We start from the raw sequence: 22,692 nt of genomic DNA on the forward strand, positions 1-22,692 counted from the left end.
ATAAGTAGGATTTATTTATTCTTTACACAGCAGAGGGGATTCATGTTGACTTTATTTTGTTTCTATGTTGTTTTATGTTGTGTTTGCATGAAAAGAAAGTGTCAACAGGAAATATTTTGGTTATTTCAAGCGACTGTTTACAGAATAAATCTTCCTCCGTTCCTTCTACAAGTCCTTCAGGAAGTGACAACAGAAATAAATAAAACTTAAAGACCTATCAGGACTGTTTCTGTGACTTAACACATTTAAAATGTGAAATAATCAGAATATTATGATTATTTCTCTAACAATAATTATACCAAGAAATCTGTATCATCCCTAAACTCTGGTCCTGGAGGGCCGTGGTCCTGCAGGTTTTAGAGGTTACCTGGTTAAAATAAAAGCCTCTGTTGTAAAGTTCTATCCACGCATGTTGACTCATTAATCTGATTCAGGTGCTGCAGCAGGAAACATCCAACCAAGTATTTGGTTCCATTTAAACTCACGTCGTTCTGCAGCAGGATGAACATGCTCCTCTCTGCCAGCTCTTTGGATGTGATGAACTTCTCCCAAGCCTGCCGCACCTCCTCCGCTGGGACCTTCCCACTTCGCCTCCTCTTGTAGTCGAAGTCCAGCCGGCGGCCGTTCACCTTCTTCAGCTGGTACTGAGGAAACACCACCAGATGTTTGAAAATAGCCAAGCATCATTTCTATGCGTCCTGGTGGATACGGGCCCACCTTGATCTCCTTCAGCTCTGTGTTGTGGAGGTTCTGCAGGGGGTCGATGAAGGAGCGTTTGACACTGACGTCCAGAGCATCCCTGGCCTGACTGACCTGCTGCAGAGCTCCGCCCACAGCAGTCAGAGCACCACCTGAACGGAGGGAAAATCAAATCTGCCGTCTGGTCACATTTATTCTACTCTGAGCTGCGTGTTGATGATTATTTCAGTTTTCATGAAGACATTTAGCAAAAATCTGGAAATCTGCAGGATATCTGCACCGAATCTTTCCCTGGTGTGGGGGTAAACGTTGAAAACGGATTAATCTTTTATTTCCAAACAAGTCACCATCACTGATGTACAAGTTAGAAACAAAGACCTAAATCATACCAAACTCAGAAGCAGCTCCCAGCTTCTGGCCGTAGAGCAGCATGCGGTCTCCCAGCATGCCCTCTGTCTGCGGGTACCCCGTCGCCCTCGCCTGCCCTCGAATCCTGGACATGGTGGTGAGCATGCTCAGTTTAGCTCGGTAAGCTGCACAGATATGTTCAGTCCACATGAGAACACCAGGGAAAGGTAGAGGGTTTATAATGAGAAGAACGTATTACATTTCTAATTACATTAAAGAAAAGAAAAAAAACTTAATGTTTAACCTCTTCTTGAGGTTTTTTTTTCTGCCTCCTGTCTGAAATTACATTTCCAAAATAAATCAAGTGTATCTTTACAACTACAAGAGCTGTATGTAAAGCCGTAGTCTCTGCTTTCATGTGACTCCTTGTTAGTTTGGTTTGCTTGAAGTGGAGAAATTAGCAGAAGCTCTAAAGCTAACAGAGCTGTTCTCATGGTTTTTTACATTTCCATATAACTGCTTGAAGTTTGAGCTGAGTTTGGTTTGGATGCCAGTGCTTGGTAGAGTCTTTCAGCTGAGTTTCTCCCCGTCATGTTGCTATGCTACATGTTAGCATTGCTGCTTCCTGGTGTGTGAAAACATCACGTGCTGCCTCCTGGTCAGAGGACTCTAGTCAAGAGGAGGTTAAACTAATGTCTGAAAGTCCAAAAATCACAGTGCAGGACAAGGCAGAACAAATGACATGAGTGAAATGACAACAATCCTGAAAATGAGGAGAGAAAACTGATGGTGGTACCTGGGTTTGGTTGGAGGAACTCTGTGGTTCTGGAAAGCAGCTCGGCCAGCAGAGCATGGATCACTGAGACACCCTGACAGACAAACAGGAAGAAATCAGCCCAGCTCTGATCTCATGAAGACTTTAAGCCTTTGAGTCATAACGTTTACCTTTTCCATTTTCAGGAAATCTTCATCCAGCTTGGTTCCTTCATCTCCCATCAGCCTCTCATTCAGCAGCTGTAGAGACAGGAGGGAAGTTAACCTCTTGCTTCAGGACCAATGAAAAGACAGACAGTTAGTCCTGATAAGTCAAAACGTAGAAAGGAAAGTGGGTGGTCTTTTTTTTTTTTTTTTTTTTTTCTTTTAGGTATACACAAACATTTAAACTTAAAAGAAAATCCAGATTCACTGTACACATTTCTAAAACATGAACGTTATATTCTGAAGGATGCTACAGTCCATCATTGGGACAAATGAAGATTTCACTGACTGTAAAGGAGTATGTTTACACTGTGGTATAAGTTTTTTTTAAACCAAAGTAAGGTAACTTCTGCTGGTAGTAGCCTTTACAAATCAAAGTACGTGAGGCTGCTGACCAACTTCAGTTTGATGGACGCATATTTAATGAGACTGTATGTTAACTGTATCAGCTGGAATATAAAGCTTTATATAAACTAACTCACATGGACGCAAAAGAGGAGTTTCTAATAAAAAATTAAAGTGTTTTCAGATCAGTCCTCAGATTTGTTGTCAGAGACTATTAAAGTGTCCTGGATCAGATGGATCGGTGTGAAGCCTGCTGCAGGCCTCGTGTCGCAGCACAGCCTCGAGACCGCGCGACGGATGCCTGCAGATTTTAAACAAAATTAAAACGCCACATCGTTTTAACCCGGTGCAGTGCGGCACGGGTCGGTCCTGCTTACCTGGCTGGCTTTGTGGAGCTGCTTCTTCATCCCGGACACAGACATCTTCGACGCATCGACCAGCGGGGATCAGCGGAGCTGTCGCCGGGTACCGACAGCCTGCATCCCGACTGAGATGCTCCTTCACCCGCAGTCACTGCAGCGAGCCGCCCCCACCGCCGGGAACAGGACCAGGATCAGCATCAGGACCAGAACCAGGATCAGAACTAGCATCAAAACCAGAATCTGGATCAAAACCAAATCTGGGCAAGATCCAGTTTTTGTTGTCTATTATAACGAAGTAATATTTTATATAGCCTATATAAGAGATTGTGCCTTCTTCTAATTATTATTACTATTATTATTATTATTATTATTATTGTTGTTGTTGTTGATGTTGTTGTTATATTGTTATTTTTGGTTTTTGTTATCTTTCTCAGGTTTAATATGTTTTATCGAAAACGTTATTGATATTATTATCACATTAAAATGTAAATTTTTTAAAACGGTCTCAGTAAGTAATACATATTTAATAAATATGATTTAATCAGAAAATAACTTTCTTATTAACTTCGTTAATTTTTTATTTATTTTCCTTTTCTCCTCAGTATCGTTTTTATTGTTTTGTTTATCATAAATCTATGGATGCTTGGTATCATGTTGTAGCAAATATCATTTGTGTTTCATTACACGTGAGTTTTCCGTGTTTAAATAAAGCAAAGCAGTTCAGACCTTTACTACATTTCCCACAAGGCGTAGCGGGACCATCGTGTCACGTGTCGCGAAACAGTCACGTGTAAACATGGCGGCTTCTGTGTCCAGTGAAGATTTCGATAACTTTCAGCTTCTTTTAAAGGTATTTATAATTCGTTTCGATCATTTTTACATTGAATTTGATTCTTGGTATTTTATTTGGCTTCTTGTTTAGAAATGCGGAAATATTAAAATTTCAGCTAATAATTTAACTTTAGCTGCTGTTTTAACTCAGTTTAGACGACATGTTAACGGTTAAATTGGACTTTCATGAAACAATGCATGTTATGTGCTTATTTTACAACATGTAGATTAAAAGATGAAAACAGATTAAATAAAAAAATGAAAAGTTCAAATCTGTTGTCGACAGAAAATGAGCCATTTTCCACTCAAATACTGTATTTTTTTTACCTCAAATAAGCAGGTCCAGATTTAATTTAAATGCTCTAAGTTGACGAAGCAGACTGTCCTCATTTGTTCTTTAATTATAAAAGTATTAATTCCCTATAACTATTCCCCCCATAATTACACCAGAACCTGCTGGACAGCTACAGACCCTAATGTTGTTTATTTGTTTATTGTTGGCTGTGGGCTGTTTTTGTCTCTAAAGGCTCCGTCTAAAGATGTAGTGAGAGATGTCTGTGTGCAGAGTCACAGAGGTTTGAGTCGCCACTTGACCGAGAGTACCGCAGCATCATTCAGCATTCCTGCAGCCCAGGCTGCTCAGGTAACTCACACACCTGTCCAACTCACACACCTGTCCCTGTCTTTGGGGTAAGAACAAAGTCTCAGTAGTGTGAATGATGAAATCTGAAGGTGAGATTTTGGTTAAAATATGCAGGAAACCGACACAGCGAACTGACCTCCAAAGTGATGAAAACAGTGATGTGTGTGATGCAAATATACAGAAACTAGTTTTATTTCCCTCCACAGAATGCATTACAGTACATATAATATAATGGAGATAAAGATTTCTCTAAGGAAAAAAAGCCTGAATATTTTGTTCTTTGATCACCTCGTCCCATCTTTTACCTCCTAATGTCACATCACCAGCAGCAAAGAATGAATTTCTAATGATTTCTTTCATTAATTAATTAGTTCCAACAGAGGTTTATGGTTACCATGGTGATGTCTGGGCAAGATAAATATCACTTTTATTATAAACTGTAGATTCATGTTAAATTATAACTGGGGGGGGGCATATATCGAATATACTCGATGTACCCAGCGTTGTTTGACGTGTGACATATAAATTGGTTATATTGTGAACACTCCAATCTTCACTCGGATCTTTAAACAGCTGAAGTTTTCAGTGTGAACCTGGTTCATGTGTGTTTCCTGCAGCTGGTCCAGTCCCTCCACACTCTGTCCCATCACGTCCTCTTTTACAACCTCAGCACCCCTGAGCAGATCCTCGCCATCTTCCCCGAGTCCTTTCACGCCAGTCTGAAGAACCTGATCACCAAGATCCTGCTGGAGAACAGGTCAGCTCCATAGAAACCACTTCAGACTCCTGCTGGTTCAGGTCCCCAAAAAGTCTTACAAAAACCCAAACGGCCTCACAGAGTCTGCGTTAGAGGATGAACGGAGCTTCATCAGCTTATTTTCTGTCTCACAGCTGATTGAAGCTTCTGCCACTCGGCTCCTGGAATACTCAGAGGTCCAGAACCAAGCATGTAGTAATACTAACGTTACCACATGGTACTTTGGGTCTGATGTGGAGAGTGGATTTAGGACAGTGTTAACCCTTAAAACTCTGCTAGATTCCCTTTAGATTGAGCTTAAATTGATAGTAATGTCCAATCAGGAGCAGCCAAAGATCAACCAGTGAGCAGAAAGTTCTGTGTGTGTCTGAAAAGAAGAAAAATAATGCTCCTCTATGGCTGGAATAAAGCCAAGAAGACGTTTCTGATGCACGGTGGCGCCACAAATCAGCTGAACTGAAGTCGGTTGGTAAATAGTAGCAGAAATAACTGGAAATGAAGGAAAAAAACAGAAAATTAAAGATTTTCTTTAGTAAAGCTGACGTGTTTCATGTTTTAGCTTTTGATTATAAATATATTTGCATGTCCAGTATAAGTTCTTTCTCCAGATCACAGAAAGGAAAGTCATCCTAAATTTTCAGCATCACAGACACTAACGTCAGACGTCTTCGACCTCATCAGAAATAAAAACTATTGGTTAATGCTTCGTGGTGTAATGACATCATCTTGTCTCCTTCTGCTTTTCAGTCCAACATGGAGGACAGAAGCTCTCAGTCATCAGAGTGAGTAGATTGCACTGGAACATGGTGCTGTTTATATATAGAGTCTTACAGTGTGATTCTAGAAACATAGGCTTGGTATTACTACATTTAATCTCTTAATACAAGCAACGGTGCAGGTGCCAGTTTCTATCAGCAGGGGGCGTCGTTTTACCATTTAAGACCATTTGAGCTCTGAGACACATGAATACTCTACCCAAACCAACATGCATGGTAATATAGAGTTACACATTCATCGTAGGATTTTTTATTTTTTTATCTGATTTCTGACCAGCAGAACCTCTCCTGAGCAGTGGCGTTCCAGGTGACGTGTGTCTGTAACGATGAGATTCCTGCATCATGTAGCTCAGGATATTTTTAATCCTTTACTTATTCTATTTGTCCATTTGAAGATATTTTAGTTACAAGACTGGGCTCCTATAAAAACAGGAATTAGGACACAGAAGCAGAAAGCAGGCAGAAATAAAAGGGGGAGGGATGTGTTGCTGTGTTTTAGGCTTTAGAGGCCTAAGATGTGTGTGTGTTACAGCTTTTATGGGATATATGGTGTAAATATTCAGTTTTTGAGTGAAGACTTGGTTTAATGTGTGTGTGTGTGTGTGTGTTCAGTCTCCCTCCCTCAGCTGAAGGACCTGGACTGGAGGGTCGACATGGTAACCGGCTCAGACTCAGTCAGTCGGATGTCGGTCCCGACCTGTCTGGTTCAGCTGAAGGTGAGTCCAGGTCCAGGTCTCGTGACCTCCAGTTCTGATCACATCAGTTCATCATGTTGCATTCAGGTCCTGTAGGAGATTCTGATGTGGACAAACAGAAAATAACATTTCTGTCTGATGATCTCAAATGTGACACGTTTTCAGATGGAGGATCCGTGTCCGTCAGCAGGTGGGGAGTCGGTTTCCACAGTGACGGTGGAGCTGAGCAAGGAGTCTCTGGACACCATACTGGATGGACTGGGACGCATCAGAGACCAGCTCTCTGTGGTGGCTGGAAAGTGAGACCTTCCAGATGTTTTCCTTCAATCTCAGCTGATGTTTGAACCACGGACTGAATATGAGAACAGCATCTCATCACCACCTCCTCCTTCAGCTTGATGTGCTGTCTCGTTTGGACTGAAGCTGCCTGTTGCTGATATTCTGTGTCTCAAAGTCTTGATTGCTTGTTTTTATTTTTGTTTTGTTTTTTTTTGTTCCCTGAATGCAACCCCTGGAGATTATTATTTGGATAATCGATACAGAATTACTCATTCAAACAGTTTAAAAACAGGAAAAACATACTTTAACTATGAAAATAAACTTGTAACAGGAATCATGTACATCAAATGTCAAGATTTCACGTACTTTTTAGTTCAAGAATTGAATTTTGGTAGTTGATTCAAATAAAACAAATGTAATAAATGAAGGCACATAATACAACAGATTAAGCAATACTGGAAAAGAAATAATACACTGCGAGTGGTGGCCCCCCGCTACGTCCTGCACGTCTGTGAGCAGCGAGGAGACGCCTCCTCCCAGAGTGGAGCGTCCCGATGGCGCCTTCCAGAACCCACCTGATCTAGACGGAAACGGAGGCGTATGAAGGAGACGTGTACGGTACCGCAGAGGTGATCCGATGCACCGTGGCCTACAACCTGCTCTCCATCCTGCAGCTCCGTTCAGATTTCTACCGCCATGTTTGCAGTTCAGTTTCAGAGGATTTTCTCCCTGTGGATCAGGTTTTATTGTAAAATCCTTCCTGGTGTTTCAGTGTTGGAGGTTTTTGTTTGGCTTGTAAAGGACTCTGAGAGGAAGTCGTGGCTCCTCGTTGCCTCTCTGCAGCTGAACGTTGAGGACAGTTTGGGATCTCCATCAGTCCTGGATAGAGACGTCACCTTACAGATTTTCTTTGCTACGATTACTGTCAAACAAATAATCCTGTTTCTCTGATTATTCTGTGTTAATTCATTTCCATCTATGAATGTGTGAACTCACATGCTGTCAGAATGAACATGTTAATGCAAAGAGATAAAACTGTGGAATGAACACCTGGATTTTATTGTTTGTTGTCCGCATCAGCAAAGTTCTACTCCTGCCGTGTTAAAGACCAGAACGTGGCTTTATCTCAGCCAGAGAAGCTGCTTTTGGGCATGTAGGTGACTTGTTACAGCGGTGAACAGAATCCACCTGAAACCACTTTATCCTCCTTATTCCTGCAGATTCAGACGCTTTTCCAGCCGTACATGTAGAGGATGCTGCAGGACGACTCGTCTGATTTATCACAGAACTCTGATTTTGTTTCGTGTTCGTGGTTCAGACATGATCTTTAATGGAAAGTCATGATACTGAGGAATCTTTGATTAATTGAGGCATTAAAAACTGATTAATAGTAAAATGAGGTTATTGTAGCGTCCCTAGGTAAGGCAAATTTATATAGCACATTTCATGTACAAGACAATTCAAAATGTTTTACATAAAACATTAAAAGCATTACAGCAGGGTGCAGGAAGCAATAACAAGTGCATTAAAAACAAACTTTAAAAGAAATAAAAAAAGCGAATTAAAAACTATTGAAATGCAGCAGAGAGCAGGTGGGTCTTTAACCTGGATTTTAATAAACAGTTTTTCAGCTTATTTGAGGCTTTCTGGGAGTTTGTTCCAGACATGTGGAGCATAGAAGCTGAATGCAGCTTCTCCATGTCTGGTTCTGACTCTGGGAACTGATAAGAAACTGGATCCAAATGACCTGAGGGTTCTGGTAGGTTCGTACTTGGTCAAAAGGTCACTGATGTATTTTAGTCCTAAACCATTCAGAGCTTTATAGACCAGCAGCAGAACTTTAAAGTCTCTCCTCTGACGAACAGGCAGCCACTGTAAAGACCTCAGAGCTGGACTGATGTGGTCCACTTTCTTGGTCTTAGTGAGGACTCAAGCAGCAGAGTTCTGAATAACCTGCCTGAATAAGGTTTCTAATATTTCTTAGGTAGAACCTGTTAAAACACTGTTAAAATAATCAAGCCGACTAAAGATGAAAGCATGGACTAGTTTTTCCAGGTCCTGCTGAGACATCAGATCTTTTACCCTTGATATATTCTTAAGGTGATAGTAGGCTGACTTTGTAATTCCCTTAATGTGTTTCTCAAAGTTAAGGTCTGAGTCCATCAATACACCCAGATTTCTGGCCTGGTTGGTGGTTTTTAGGTGTATAGACTGAAGCTCTGTGGTGACCTTTAATTGTTTCTCTTTGGCTCCAAAGAAAATCACCTCAGTTTTGTCTTTGTTTAACTGAAGAAAGTTCAGACACATCAAGTCATTAATGTCCTCAATGCATTTACCAAGAACCTGTACAGGGCCTCGGTCTCCTGGTGACATTGTAATATATATCTGTGTGTCATCTGCGTAGCTATGGTAGCTAATTGTTTTTATTTATGTGACCAGGCCATAGGTTCGGTAAACCAGGAAACTATCAGTCTTTCTAGGCAGCCATCTTAACTTAGCCCCTAGATCTATATGTGAGGAACCTGGTGGTAAAAGATGGGCGGAGGCAACTTATCTCCTCAGGATCAGAATATTAACAAGATGTATCTAAAACAAAACAAAACAAACAAACAAAAAAAAAACACAACTCCAGTCCAAACCAGTAAGGGGACCACTCCAGTGATGACAGCTGCAAAAAAAGAAAAAAAAGGGAAAGGCAGGGGGGAGGAAGGGTCTAGGGTCAGGCATAACACCTAACTTTGTCCCTCTGACACTCAACAAAAAGAACATGCAATAAAAACCAGTTAAATCAGTTAAAAGTAAAACATCTGCATTCCAGGGCACCACCCCACACTCAGTCCTGCCTGCTGTCACCACAGCAAGGCCTCCAACACAAACTACCGGTCTGGCAGCTAAAACCAGTGTGAGTGGAAGTGAGGGGAAAACAGCAATACAGAAGGTATCAGTTTAAAATAATAATAATAATAAAAAAAAGTAGCACTAAAATAGACAAAAAAAGAAAGAAACGGAACAAAACGGCAATGGCAAGGAGGTTGGCACCTATAAAACAATTAATCAAATAATTAATTGAAGCTCCAGGTGCAAATCAAAACTTGCAACACACGGTTACCTTCTCATCAAAAGACAGGAGGCAGAGAACAACTCCTGACCCTCCTGGTACATCCGTCTTTATAAACAGAAAAAGAAACCATTACTCCAAATAAAAAAAACATAGTGAAACACAAGCAAAAGACGCCATACCTTCTGTCATTCAGAGGATTCCACTCGTGTGGCAGCTAGCCGCCTGAGTCCTAAAACGGTACCTACGCCAACAAGGAGGGAGGCAATTTAGCATGCTAGTTCATACACATTCTACAGCAACCTTAAATCATTCACCTACCGAAACAGGGCACAAGCCGCGAATCAGCGGGGACGAACACGCACACGAACCTACCGCTGTGGCGTTCTAATCACTTAACTGGTGTGTGCGCGGTTCGCTAATCCGGAAGTGCATAGCTCGCTACTTTCGGTTACATTCATGACCTGTGCCAGTTGGAGCATGTAGATGTTAAACAGAAGAGGCCCCAGGATGAAACCTTGTGAAACTCCACATGTAATTCTTGTCTGCTCAGATGTAAAGTTACCTACTGACATGAAGTACTTTCTGTCTAAATAAGATTTAAACATGTGTAGTTCCAGAGAGGCCAACCCAGTTCTCCAGTCATTCAAGCAATATGTGGCCAGAGGCACCCTGGTCCACCCCAGTTCTACCCTAAACCTCCAGGCCTTTAGGAAGGATCCTTACAAGGTGTAATGATAGAAGAGCGGAGACGTGACCTTCAGAAGTAAAAGCTTTATTATGAACATTAAGGATTAAAACAAGGATTATGACCATCACAATCCCAACAAAATCAAGATAAAAATGGATTCAACCTGTGCTGGCTCTGTATGATCTGTAAGAGGAAGAGATTGTTAAATAGCTCAGTGAACTCCTACAGATCATTGGAAATGGCTTAATCTGAGCCCCCCTAAAAAGACATACGCATAAAACAATACATCACCTAGGGCTGGGCATAAAGTTTAAAAACAAAGATCCTTCCTCTTGCCTCCGCCGATGTCTCTGTTTTTCGAGGCAGAGTGGCGGCAGATGAAGCTCCTCCTCTGGGTTTCCACTGGGTTTTGTTTGGTCTATTATGTGAGATAACACCTCCTGTATCTTAGTCTTGTACCGAGTGCAGAGGGATGACACAGGAAGTAAAAAAGATTGGAGGTGAACAGTTTCATCCCTGACTTGTTAAAATTAAATCCCAGTCACATTAATTTATTGTCATTGAAAATCATTAGACCAGAGATGCAGAATGAAATTATGCTGCATCAATCAATCAAACTTTATTTATAAAGCCCTTTTCATGCCAAAGGCAATACAAAGTGCAAAGATAAAAAAAAAAAAAACAATATATTTACATATACAAATAAAAAAGTATTGGGCCTAAAATTGATTCTTGGGGAACCCCACATTGGATTTTATGTATTCTTGAGGAGCATGTATCCATACTTACATAAAATTGGCGATCTGTGAGCTTCAGGTCTGTTTAAATCAAAATGTCGTTGAGATAAAAGACTGGATCTAATAGTATTGATCTTACTTGTGAAGTGGTCTGCAAAGTCTCCATTTCCTTTCTGCTCTCCTGCGGCTTCCTTTCAATTAATTAATTTTCTGGATTCTCCACAGTGTTTTTAATTTAACTCCTAATGTTTTTGTTTTAAGTGGAGCTGCTGAGTCAATGGCTGATTTTAGTTTGTTGTTAAAATGGTCAACAATGGTCATACAATGCAGGTAAAATCTGAGTAGTAGTTTAGTTTAAAATTTCAGTAAAATTTGCAGCCACTTCAGAAGTAATAAATCGTTTCCTCACTGTTCTCACTGAGGTCTCCCTTTGGCTAAAACTGGTGATGTTAAAAAAAACACACAGTAGTGGTCTGACACAGCCAAGTCAACAACAGAGCACACGCCAGTGGACAGACCATAAGTTATGACCAGGTCCAGGGTGTGTCCTCTGTTGTGAGTAGGCTGTGTGACATGCTGATGAAAACCCACACTATTTAAAATGTTTAAAAACTCATTGGCATAGGGATCACTACTGTTATCATTGTGAAGGTTAAAATCACCAATTATTAAAATCTTATTGTATTTAATATGTATGGTTGATAAAAACTCTGAAAATTCTTTAATAAAACAGGAAGGAGGGTTAGGGGGTCTGTAAATTGTACTGCATCAAGCCTCCATTAAAGCAACACAGAGTTAAAAACATTGTCAGAAAAACATAACCTGCTAGAAAATAGCTGTAAAAATATGAATAACATGAAACTAGAAGAGGATTTCTGCAGATAGTGAATGGAAGTACCAGAACCTGCTACTGCCTCATATTGCTGTACGGCTGTTGCCGAGTGTTTAAACCAGGGGTAGCCAACGTCGGTACTCAAGGGCACCAATCCGGCAGGTTTTCCAGGTTTCCCTGCTCCAGCACACCTGACTCAAATTAAATGGATCCAACAGCCTATAAGGATCTCCACAATGACTTGTTTAGTTTAAGTCAGGTGTGTTGGAGCACGGAATTCTGGAAAACCTGGATAAAAACCGTTCAGTTCTGATGTCAGACTGCGGTTCCTTCTGCCCGAGGCAGGACAGAAAACAGGGGTGAGTGGGGTCCATGATGATTTCCACCACCCTTGACATGCAGCGCTGCGTTGCTAGCTCCTCAATGGGGGCAGTGTGACTCCAGGGATCCTCTGGGCCACCCTCACCACCCTCCTCAGAGACTTTGAGCTGCTGCTACTCTCGTGCTACAGAGAGATGCTGCTGGTCAGCTCTCTCTCCATGGTGCCTCTGCAGAAACTGCTGGTCCATCACCAGATCTGTGGTTTTTTCCACATTCAGGTTCACGTTGTTGTTACTGCACCAGTCCACAAAAAGTCTCACCTCCTCCCTGCAGAGCCTCTCCTCACCGTCCTGGATGAGACCCACCACTGGTGTGTCGTTCGCTTACTGGATGGTGTGGTTTGTACCGTACTTAGTACAACAGTCGCAGGTCATCAAGGTGTCAGTTTTAAAAGTACATGAAGAGTCTACATTTCACATATAAAGTCAGACATTTGGAGACAGAATGAAAAATGAAGATTGTGGTGAATAAAGAGGCAAAAAGTGAAAAATCAATAATTCAACATGTGAAAATGTCAGAAAGTCCAAATAAAGACAGAATGAAGCAAACAAACTAAGAGTGAAACACTGGGAGGATTTTCATTTCCAGCATCATGAAGTGAAACTAACTGCAGCTGACATGAAGTGAACACAACATCCTGATATTCAGTGTGAAGCTTTGACTGGAAACAACATGTGGATCCTGGAAGAAGCACAACTTCCATCTTTAAAGGACTGGAAGAGGAAGAAGTTTCCAAGGAATCATTTAGAAGAGTTTCACACAGAAACTGGTTGAATCTGAAAAGATGTTTCTGAGTGAAAGAGACAGACATGTACAGACTGAACTATCTGTTCACCAGTCAGAGTTTCTCTGACACGATCAAACTCTTTACACTCAACACAGAGACACCCAGGAACCAGACCAGGACCTGAACCCAAATCCAGCACAGAGAGGATGAGTGAATGTGGTGATGAAGGTGTGGAGGTGGATCAGTGAGTCAGAGGAGACTCTGTAGAAGGACAGAGAGCCAGCAGGACAGTCCACATACACTGCTACTCTGTTAGAGACAGAGGAGGAGGAGGAGGAGGAGATGGGTGTGCTTCTGTTATTGTGCCAGACAAAGTAACCTTCATTATCAGAACATCTCAGACTCCAGGACTGATCATTGCATCCAAAACAACAGTCTCTGATGTCTCCTTTCCTCCTGATTTTTCTGTAACACACTGATATAAAAACATCTCCTCTCCACTCGACCTCCCAGTAGCAGCGACCAGTCAGAACATTTCCACACAGCAGCTGAGGAAACCAATCAAATCTGTCTGGATGATCAGGATATGACTGATTCTCCCTCACATACGTCACCTTCCTGTTGTTGTCAGACAGTTTGACCCTTCTGTTCACTGTGTTTGTGTCGATAGTGAGTGGACAGGAATCTGATGGAGAGAACAAACACAATCCAGCTGCAGTTATTGATCTATTGACACTTTGATGCTGACTGATGAATGAGTGATGGGACAGTGTGAAGATGGTTGAATGTGATGAAGCCAATGAAAAACACACTTACACTTCCTCACACCTCCTGGTCTCAACCATGATTTTCCAGCAGGCTCCACCCTGAAAGGAGAAGGGGGGGTCAGAGCAGCACCGTCATGCTAACATGAACATTACATGGCTCTCATACACACTTTAACCTGTAGAGATGCGTCCAAACTAAAGAATCTTTGTCCAACAGACAGTTATCACTGTTGCTCCTGCAGGTGTTCTCCTTGGAGACTCCCTCCACAATACCTGCTGTTTCAGCTGTGAGCAAAGGAAAAAGGCTCCTACATGTGTGATTGCTCATATTACGTCATATCCAGCATGAAGCAAAGAGACAGAGCTGAATGAAGGACAGAGAAAATGTCTGCAGATCTTCCTCCTCTATCAGACATTGTGTGGCTGCAGCAGCCTCTCCATACCTGAGTCTGTGTGGATCCTTCAGTGCAGCCATCAGCAGCTTCACTCCTGACTCTCCTGGATGGTTGTATGTCAGGTCCAGCTCTCTCAGATGGGAGGGGTTGGAGGTCAGAGCTGAGGCCAGAGAAGCACAGCCTTCCTCTGTGATCAGACATCCTGACAGGCTGCAGAAAACAACACACATGAAGAAGCTCTGAGAGAACTGCTGTGAAACTAGAGCTGAATGTCATCAGATGCTCAGAGAAACTGGACCTGTCTGACATTACTGGCTTTGTGTCTTCATGTTCTCCACGTTTATGACTTCATGACTCAGTTTGTAACAAATGTCCCATTTTCAGGTTCCAGCAGAGACACTACAGGAACCGAAGCATCTGTAACTTCAGGTGTCAGATGCATAAAACTGTGTGTAGATTCAGGAATAAAACAAAGACACAATTTTTTCCTAGTAGGGGTGGGCAATATCGGGCAAATATGATATCGCAATATCTTGATAATGACATCACAGACAATATTGATATCTTTGGCCAAACAAGAACTAACAGCCTCTGTAAAATCCTTCCATCATTTACCAGATTTTCGTATAAGGTTCATGTTGGAGAACAGCAAAATAAAGCCTTTCTTATATATATATATATATATATATATATATATATATATATATATATATATATATAAATTAGTGCTGGGCACTAATTTACTAATTTACTAGGAACAGCACTAATTAGTGCTGGGCACTAACAGCTCACATCTCACAGATTCCACAGCTGGAAGTTTCATCTCGCCATGACCAAGATTCACCAAACCAGAGGCAGAAGAAGACCCAATTTATGCTTCACGTTTGTAAAAGTCAGAAAGCATGTCCTACCTTCGCTGTCTTGCATAAATTAAAGCCGTATTTATTAAAAAAAATAATAATAAAAAAGTTTCCCGTCCAAAAATTACGATGTTCTGTCCATCTGCATGTATTTTGAAAAAGAGAAACGTCGGTTCTTTTTTTCATCTTCCTGCTCCAGACAAGAAACATCTCTTTATTTTAATAAACCCGCTCTCTCCCGATCACGTCAAATGCACCGCTGCAGCAGGGAAGGGAGACATGGACGCCATGTTTCTGTCATCAAGGCCAGCGGCCAGCAAAAAAAAAAAAAAAACTTAACGTGCGATTACAAAAATTAACAGCTTTAATTAAGCGTTGCGTTAACGCGCCCAGCAATATATATATATATATATATATATATATGCTTCCAAGGAATTTAAATCTGTAGTCACCCTTTATCTACAAGCATTTAGTAACGGTATCGATTTGTAGCTTAAACTGAAATACTCTGACCATCTTCTCTGGACAGGTCTAACTATAGTGACAGAGCTGAAAAGTTGGCAGCATTGAGGTGCAAGGGCAGCAGGTTTACTTCCGGTATTTGCCTGGATTCACCATCGGAAGCGGCAGAAGTGTGCTGTCTTTAGGAACATGTGAATCACACATTGGGTCATTTTTGTTCAATCAACATTCTATATATTGTACAAACACTCTCGGCTTGCTCTCCCATGTTTCCTTGTTCACTTGATCAGCTGAGCTCTACAGATCGACATTATGCTGTGTTAAACATGTCATCAGCCTGGAAACGTGTGATCATGTGATATCACATATTACATTTTCTACTGGTGTCAAAAACTGTACTGGTGTTACCACGAACAATATGATATTGCCTAGTTCCTATGCTTCTCTTCTATGGATCTCAGTCCTGGTGAAACTAAACTTGATCTCTGCTTATGTCATATTATGGTGCTTTAGTCAAGCTAAGCATACACTGTTTTTTTCATCATTTTCCCATGGATCATTAGCCATCTTTTCTGATTTGGAACAAGTTAGACTGAAATCATCAAGTAGTTGCCATGGTTACACTGCAGATATCTGTTCATTGGCCCAGATTACAGAGAATAAAACATGAATTTGACTGGAACTTAAATCCCATGCATGTGATGTATGACACTTGAACAGCGACCTTGGGGAAAAAACAGACCAAATAGTCTTGACCTTCTCTAGACCCCATCCCCTCAATATCTGTCCAATGTTTTATTAATTCTTATTGTTTTTAAGTGGATCTACAAGCTTGTGTTTTGTGAAATAGTGAAACTAAAACAGAATGAGAAGACTTTATACATTCTTCCACCTTCATGATGCAGGGCAGGTTACAGGTTCAGGTCATTTTCTGTGGTGTAAGACGGTGTAAGTCATACAGACTGACACTCATACAAACACCTACAGGTGTTTAACACATTTAACACTTTTAAACACTCAGTGTGATGAATCCTAACCTGAGAGTTTCCAGTTTGCAGTTTGGACTCTTCAGTCCACCAGACAGCTGCTTCACTCCTGAGTCCTGCAGGTCGTTGTTACTCAGGTCCAGTTCTGTCAGACTGGAGGACTGGGAGCTGAGAACTGAGGACAGAGCTTCACAGCTTCTCTCTGAGAGACCACACATACACAGCCTGAAGAGACAGAAAAATACAAAAATAAAAATATATGTGATCAAAATGAATCAATCCTCATATTAGATGTAGACTGAAAGAGCATCTGTGGAGGAAAATCAGCTTTATAACCTCGTTATCACGTCCATGTGGTGGATTTCAATGTTCACATAGATCATGAGAGAAACAAAGATTCAACGTGGTGGCTGAGAACTTTCAGCTTGGAAATGTAGTTTATCAGAGACAGTCTGAACATCTGAATAAGACAGGTGAGGATTTCAGCTGAGAAGGAGCTGGGGAGTGTCTCTGAGGAGGGGTGTGTGGGATTCCCTCCTGATCTGTTAACTCTTTGACCCGACTTCAGGGAAGTGGAAGAAAACCAATAAATGGATCCATTTATATAAGTTCTTTACTTTAGTGGTATTTACTCAGGAGGTTAAGGTTCTTCAGTGTCTGCAGAAGATGCTCCACATGTTCTATCAATCTGTGGTGGTGAGCACCTTTGTCCCGTCTGCCATCAGACACTTTATCTGAGAACACATTCACACCTCCACTATTTGGTCCACTTTAACGAACTATGGCCCACTTCCATGGATAGTAAGGGTAATCTGAAGTAGGGCTGGGCAATAAGGCCTAAAAATTTTATCTCTGATTTTTAATAACCAAATCCGATTTCCGATTTTAATCGATTTTTTTTTCTTTTCTTTTACAAAACATAAATAAAATTATTAAAAACATTTATTTATATAAATGAATGCCAGCAAAAATAAAGCATATAATTTCATAGACTTCTGCATCTCATAGAAAGCAGCATTTGTCACTGCAGTTTTATGCACAGCTAAATCCCAGGCGTGAGTGAAGGGTCACTTCACTGGAAATCTGTCAGACAAACACCGTTCTGGTGTGGAGGGAAGGCTAAGTCTGCTGCTAAGTAAATATGGAAAAAAAATCACGATTTTCATAAAAAAAAAATCTCCAGAGATTGAAAATTCAATTTATCGATTTTATCGATTAATCGCCCCAGCCCTAATCTGAAGTAAACGCTCATTCACATTCTGCTGCAGACCATGAAGAGAACTGGTCCACCAGGGCTCTCAGTTCACTTAGAAGTGAACCCTTGTGTAGTTTGTTTGCAGTGTGAAAACAGACGGACTATCCAGTCAACCAAAGACAGGAAGTGATGTAGAGAACGACGTAGCACAACATGTTAGATAGCCCACTGCCTCTGGTTGGCTAACAGCAAAACTGAGATCAGCTGAGCCCCGTCCATACAGACCTAGAGTATTTTAAGAGTGAGATATAGAAAGTTAATCTAAAGAGATGGACGGAGAAAGATAAAGCTAGACAGAGACAGGGTTTGTTTTTGGTAACCATGGCTTGGCCTTTTATTAATGTTCCTGCAGAGGGTGCACGCTTAATTCAAAGCACATTCAGGCCTCAAGCCCCACGGGTTTTCAGGGTAAGGACCCCCACCAGTAGCAGTGGTCTTACGATGTCTTGGTATCTACAGTGGAACATATTTACAGCTTAACATGTTTTGAACAAACACATTTCTTCAAAGACTACCAACTACTTTGAGATATGTTCTGGTACTTTATTTTCATCTGCTGCAGGTACGCTTTGGCTGGTAAGATTGCTTCTGTTGAGATGTAACAGTGCAGAAATCCCGGGTGAGGCAGTGGCGAGCTGTGCCTACTCTGACTGGTGATTCAATACAAACTGGGTTGCATGATGCTTGCCCATTTCTGTTCCTCAGCATATCACCAATATGAACTTAACAGAAATATTTGTTATACACCATGATTCCCCATGTCTTTACATGTGTAACGTCTTTACTGTATGTGTGAGAGAATTATTCCTGCTTATTGTACAATAAAGTGTAGAGAAAAGTCAGCAGATGAGGCAGGCAGTACTCTGCCTCACCTCAAGAGGGCATAGTTGCATGTTGTTGGATGAATAGTGAAATAAGATGCTCTTTTCAGGTCTTCCAGTTGTAAATCTGACTCCTGAGGAGTCAGTGCTCACCAGCCATGAACCCCACTGATGTCACTGATCTCCATCAGCATTCTTTGTTCAGCTGCTGAGAAAATGACAGCTCTCGGCTTGCTCTCTTTTTCTGCCAGCTCCTCTTTTCCATCATCCACTTGTCAGGCCTTCCTATGTTCCTCAGGACCTCCCACATAGCCAGGCTATGTAAGCCTCGCTTGGATTAGTCTCAAGTAGATGCAGCTGAAATGTGTTAGTGGAAAGGCTTGAGCCTTAATTCAGAGATGGTGTTAATTTAAGCGAGGCTTTCCCGATACAGCCTGGCTTTTTTTTAGCAACGTTCGTAGAATACACCCCCTGGCCAATCCATAAGCTGGTTTTCTTCTTATTCCTGCTTTTTTCTTGCTCAGTGGTCGTTTTGGGGAATATCAGCTCTAGTGAATTGCTAGCGAACTGCATGATTTTCTCCAGGCAGTTTGCTGGCTAAAGTGAAGAGCAGTGTGAAAGCAAACTAAACCAAAGGAAGGTGTGAAATGTTTCAATGGAAACCGAGCCCCCCAGAATATTCTGGTGTGAATGCTCCCTTAGTGTTTAGCATCAGTCTTTTTTCATCCCTTTATTTTATCTGACTTGTTGACTGCACTTCTATTGATGCTTTTTTTTCTGATCACACTGCATTTAAGTCTCAATTTACTCATTTAACCTTCGACCTTTGTGCCTTTAAATGTGAAATACTGGACAACTGACTTTCCCTCTGGAGATTAATGAAGGACGTCTGATGTCTGATGATAAAATCTCATCCCATTTTGCTCGGTATGAAAACAAGCTCACCTGAGAGTTTCCAGCTGACTGTGTGGACTCTGCAGACTCGACAGCAGCTTCAGACCTGAATCCTGCAGGTTGCTGCTACTCAGCTGCAGCTTTTTCAGCCTGAAGGACTGGGAGCTGAGAAATGAGGACACAACTGCAACGTTTCCCTCTGAGAGGCCACAGGCACTCAGGCTGAAAAGGAAATAGCAAAGAAAATGAAGATTTGTCTTCAGATTTAGTCACATGCACAATTTCAAAATAAAGTCAGAGAGAATCATTGAAAAATTTATTCACATTTTCCCAGTGAAACCAAAATATCATCTTTTCTTCTGTTGGACAGTTAATAAACTGAGTGATGTACAGAATGGTTTAGTTCTCTGTTTCATGTTTATTCTTATTTGATCTTTGGAATCCACATTAGACATCTTTAAAAGTCACCTGTCAGTCATAAATATCTTGCTTTCACAAATGTTCTTCTTTTGTCATAGTTTGATGTTATTGTTCTTGTTTCTTGTGTTTGGTTTTTGTCATGTTTAGTTCTGTTTCCTGTTTTCCCTCATGTGCTATGTTTTCTGTTCCTGGCTTGTTAGTTCATACCTGGTTTAATTTCTCATTCACTTCACCTGCTCCTAATTACTCCCTCTGTGTATAAATACCACAGGGTTTTTAGTTTTCTTTATCAGTTCCGTACGATTTAGTTCCTGTTGTGTGTGAGTTTTCTGAAATAAACCTTTTACCTGTACCGTTCTGTCTCCTGCCTGCATTTTGGGTCCTCACCTCTGCCACACATGACACTTTTTATTTATGATATAAAGTATGAGACAGCAGGGGTCTGGTAAAAGTAGAAAAAGACCTCCAATCATATTTTCTTAAACTCTTTTCCTGGACCTCATTGTAAAATGTCCCAGGTTTAAGAAAAGGTAATGGGAGACATTCAGCAGGTCTAAGGAAAAGATGACGGTCTCTGATGAGAACTGGACCACACTGAGACCTGGCTATGATGCTGGCCTGCAGTTCTGAGCCGACACAAGATCAATACATATTCTCCACAAAGAGCTTCAGATACTTCATCTAAAACCATCTGATCACAGGGTTCCAGTGAAATTATACATCATATTAGTATGTTCACATATCAAACATGACTCCATCATCAAGATTGTTTATTAAAGGAAAAAAAAAGTAAGAAGACTGAAACATGTTGCTGTCACAGATCCTCTTACTCCACTGTCCTCCCATTTATCCACACCAATCACAGTCAGTACAACTGGATAAACCTGAACAAAACTCAGTACTGGACTGGACCTGATCTGCACACATATCTTCCGAACCAAATGAAATGAGCAAAAGTATCTGAGCAGCAGTGATGATCAGATCTGTTGTCTAACATTCAACAGAGAAAAGCTCAGTTAGCTAAAGCTGAAAAACTCTGTGTTAAAACTTCTCATCTCCACATGTTTATGTTTATTGAGATCCCCATTAGCATCAGCAACTTGCCTCATTAGCTATTCTTCCTGGGGTCAGTTTAGAGTAGGAAAAGTATACAATTCACATTTTTAACAGATTACAAATTAAATATTAAAATAACATAATGATCATCTTACATTTTCGACTAATGCAATATTAATTCCCATCCATTGTCACAATTTATACATCATCTTATATACTAACGTACATAAACTACATTCGCACATTATTCACTTCAAATCTGATTATTTTATAGTATCATCAAATCACAGCTAAATTATTTCCTGGTGACATAAAGAAGCTTTGATCCTCCTGGTAGTCATTTGAGACCTTCAAAGATTAAATCAGCTCTGATCAAATCAACCTAAATTGTTTCATATTTTTCCTGTTAACTTCTGAAAATTTAACTTTGACATTCTCCAGATTCCACATCTGACATGAAGAAAAGCTTCCACCAGCCGGGAATTATCCCTCTGTATGAGACGGACCTGCAGATCTTTGTATTCATGATTTTTATCTGCACAGATTAAAATAAGATGTTTGTGGATGGAAAGGAGGCAGTTAAAGGAAACTTCTACAAAGTGAGCAAATGTCCATCATTTAACACAGTTTTAACAGACTATAAATAGTTCATTTTGTGAACTATGCAGCACAGATCAGATCAACAGGAAGTGACAGAGATCTGGGGATATTTCATTTATTTGATTTTAAAATATTTCTGAAAATGTTTGAGATTATTGCATCACAGAGGATGTAGGAAACTGAAACAGTAGAAAAACATGTGAGAGCAGCAGAGAAATCTGACCTGAGAGTTTCCAGTTTACAGTGTGGACTCTTCAGTCCATCAGACAGCTGCTTCACTCCTGAGTCGGAGATACTCAGGTCCAGTTCTGTCAGCCTGGAGGACTGGGAGCTGAGAACTGAGGACAGAGCTGAACATCCTTTACTTGAGAGGGAACAGCTGCTCAGTCTGAAGAGAAAATAATGAGACAAGTAGTTCTCTGGCACATTCTGTCCTATAAAACAGCAGCAGTATATTTCTCTTTTCTAAATTTTCTTAATTTTTCTTTTGTGAAAACAATATTTAAGTGTATGAATGGTCTTGCCCCTGGTGTGATTTGTCAGTTAATACACAAATATAATAATGAAGGCATGAGAACAAGAGCTGGAGTGAGTGGGAACTGTAGAGTCAAAAGATACAGAACCACTCCGGGACAATCATTATTCTCAGTCAAAGGATCACAGTTATGGAACTTTACTACAGGATCTAAAGTCACTGTCAGACATGAGGCTCTTTTCTATAAAACTGAATCATTGGCTGAAACAATAACAACACTGTCAACACTGAAAACCTAATTTGGACGTTTTTCCTATCCATGTATTTTACTTTAAATGTAACTTGTAACTGGACTGTACTTTTACCTTTGTCGTTAACTTTTAATTCTGTTTATCTAGATCAAAAAGTCTAACCAGGGACCGGGGCTGTAAATTAGTCTTTGGCTAGAAGCCTTGTGTAGACTGCATCAGTCACCTAATGGGTGATAATGTTAAATTGTACTGTCCCTGCAAAAATAAATAAATTAAAAAATTTCTCCACATCCTGCTATGTACTTACAGAG

At 40.8% G+C, this 22,692-nt stretch overlaps 3 protein-coding genes across 7 annotated transcripts in view; 1 reads left to right on the plus strand and 2 right to left on the minus strand.

Moving 5' to 3' along the window:
- The window catches only part of sh3gl3b (SH3-domain GRB2-like 3b), a 39,561-nt gene extending 36,672 nt beyond the window's left edge, over positions 1-2,889 (minus strand). For 3 of the 5 annotated variants that reach the window (XM_041996597.1, XM_041996596.1, XM_041996600.1), the window contains exons 1-6: positions 2,748-2,889; positions 1,993-2,061; positions 1,844-1,916; positions 1,089-1,232; positions 718-851; positions 486-644 (exon numbers count right to left, since the gene is read on the minus strand). In XM_041996597.1, the coding sequence (XP_041852531.1) occupies positions 486-644; positions 718-851; positions 1,089-1,232; positions 1,844-1,916; positions 1,993-2,061; positions 2,748-2,792 (624 nt within the window). In that variant the 5' untranslated portion in view covers positions 2,793-2,889. The other 2 variants (XM_041996599.1, XM_041996601.1) reach the window with 2 other exon arrangements.
- A 465-nt stretch (positions 2,890-3,354) lies between these two features.
- Positions 3,355-7,158, plus strand: commd9 (COMM domain containing 9). Its single transcript, XM_041996602.1, has 6 exons — positions 3,355-3,582; positions 4,090-4,206; positions 4,824-4,963; positions 5,711-5,745; positions 6,352-6,455; positions 6,600-7,158. Exons 1-6 carry the CDS (start codon positions 3,529-3,531, stop codon positions 6,735-6,737), a joined length of 588 nt encoding a protein of 195 aa, XP_041852536.1. The 5' UTR covers positions 3,355-3,528; the 3' UTR covers positions 6,738-7,158.
- A 6,175-nt stretch (positions 7,159-13,333) lies between these two features.
- Positions 13,334-22,692, minus strand: part of LOC121647505 (NACHT, LRR and PYD domains-containing protein 12-like) — a gene marked incomplete at its 3' end in the record, with an annotated part of 791,953 nt that continues 782,594 nt past the window's right edge. Inside the window, exons 9-14 of the mRNA XM_041997018.1 lie at positions 21,879-22,034; positions 19,631-19,801; positions 16,661-16,834; positions 14,350-14,511; positions 13,956-14,005; positions 13,334-13,824 (exon numbers count right to left, since the gene is read on the minus strand). Of these exons, the coding sequence (XP_041852952.1) occupies positions 13,334-13,824; positions 13,956-14,005; positions 14,350-14,511; positions 16,661-16,834; positions 19,631-19,801; positions 21,879-22,034 (1,204 nt within the window). The remainder of the gene's footprint in view (positions 13,825-13,955; positions 14,006-14,349; positions 14,512-16,660; positions 16,835-19,630; positions 19,802-21,878; positions 22,035-22,692) is intronic.

Source organism: Melanotaenia boesemani, chromosome 10 (genome assembly GCF_017639745.1).
Source record: "Melanotaenia boesemani isolate fMelBoe1 chromosome 10, fMelBoe1.pri, whole genome shotgun sequence".
NCBI lineage: Eukaryota > Metazoa > Chordata > Actinopteri > Atheriniformes > Melanotaeniidae > Melanotaenia > Melanotaenia boesemani.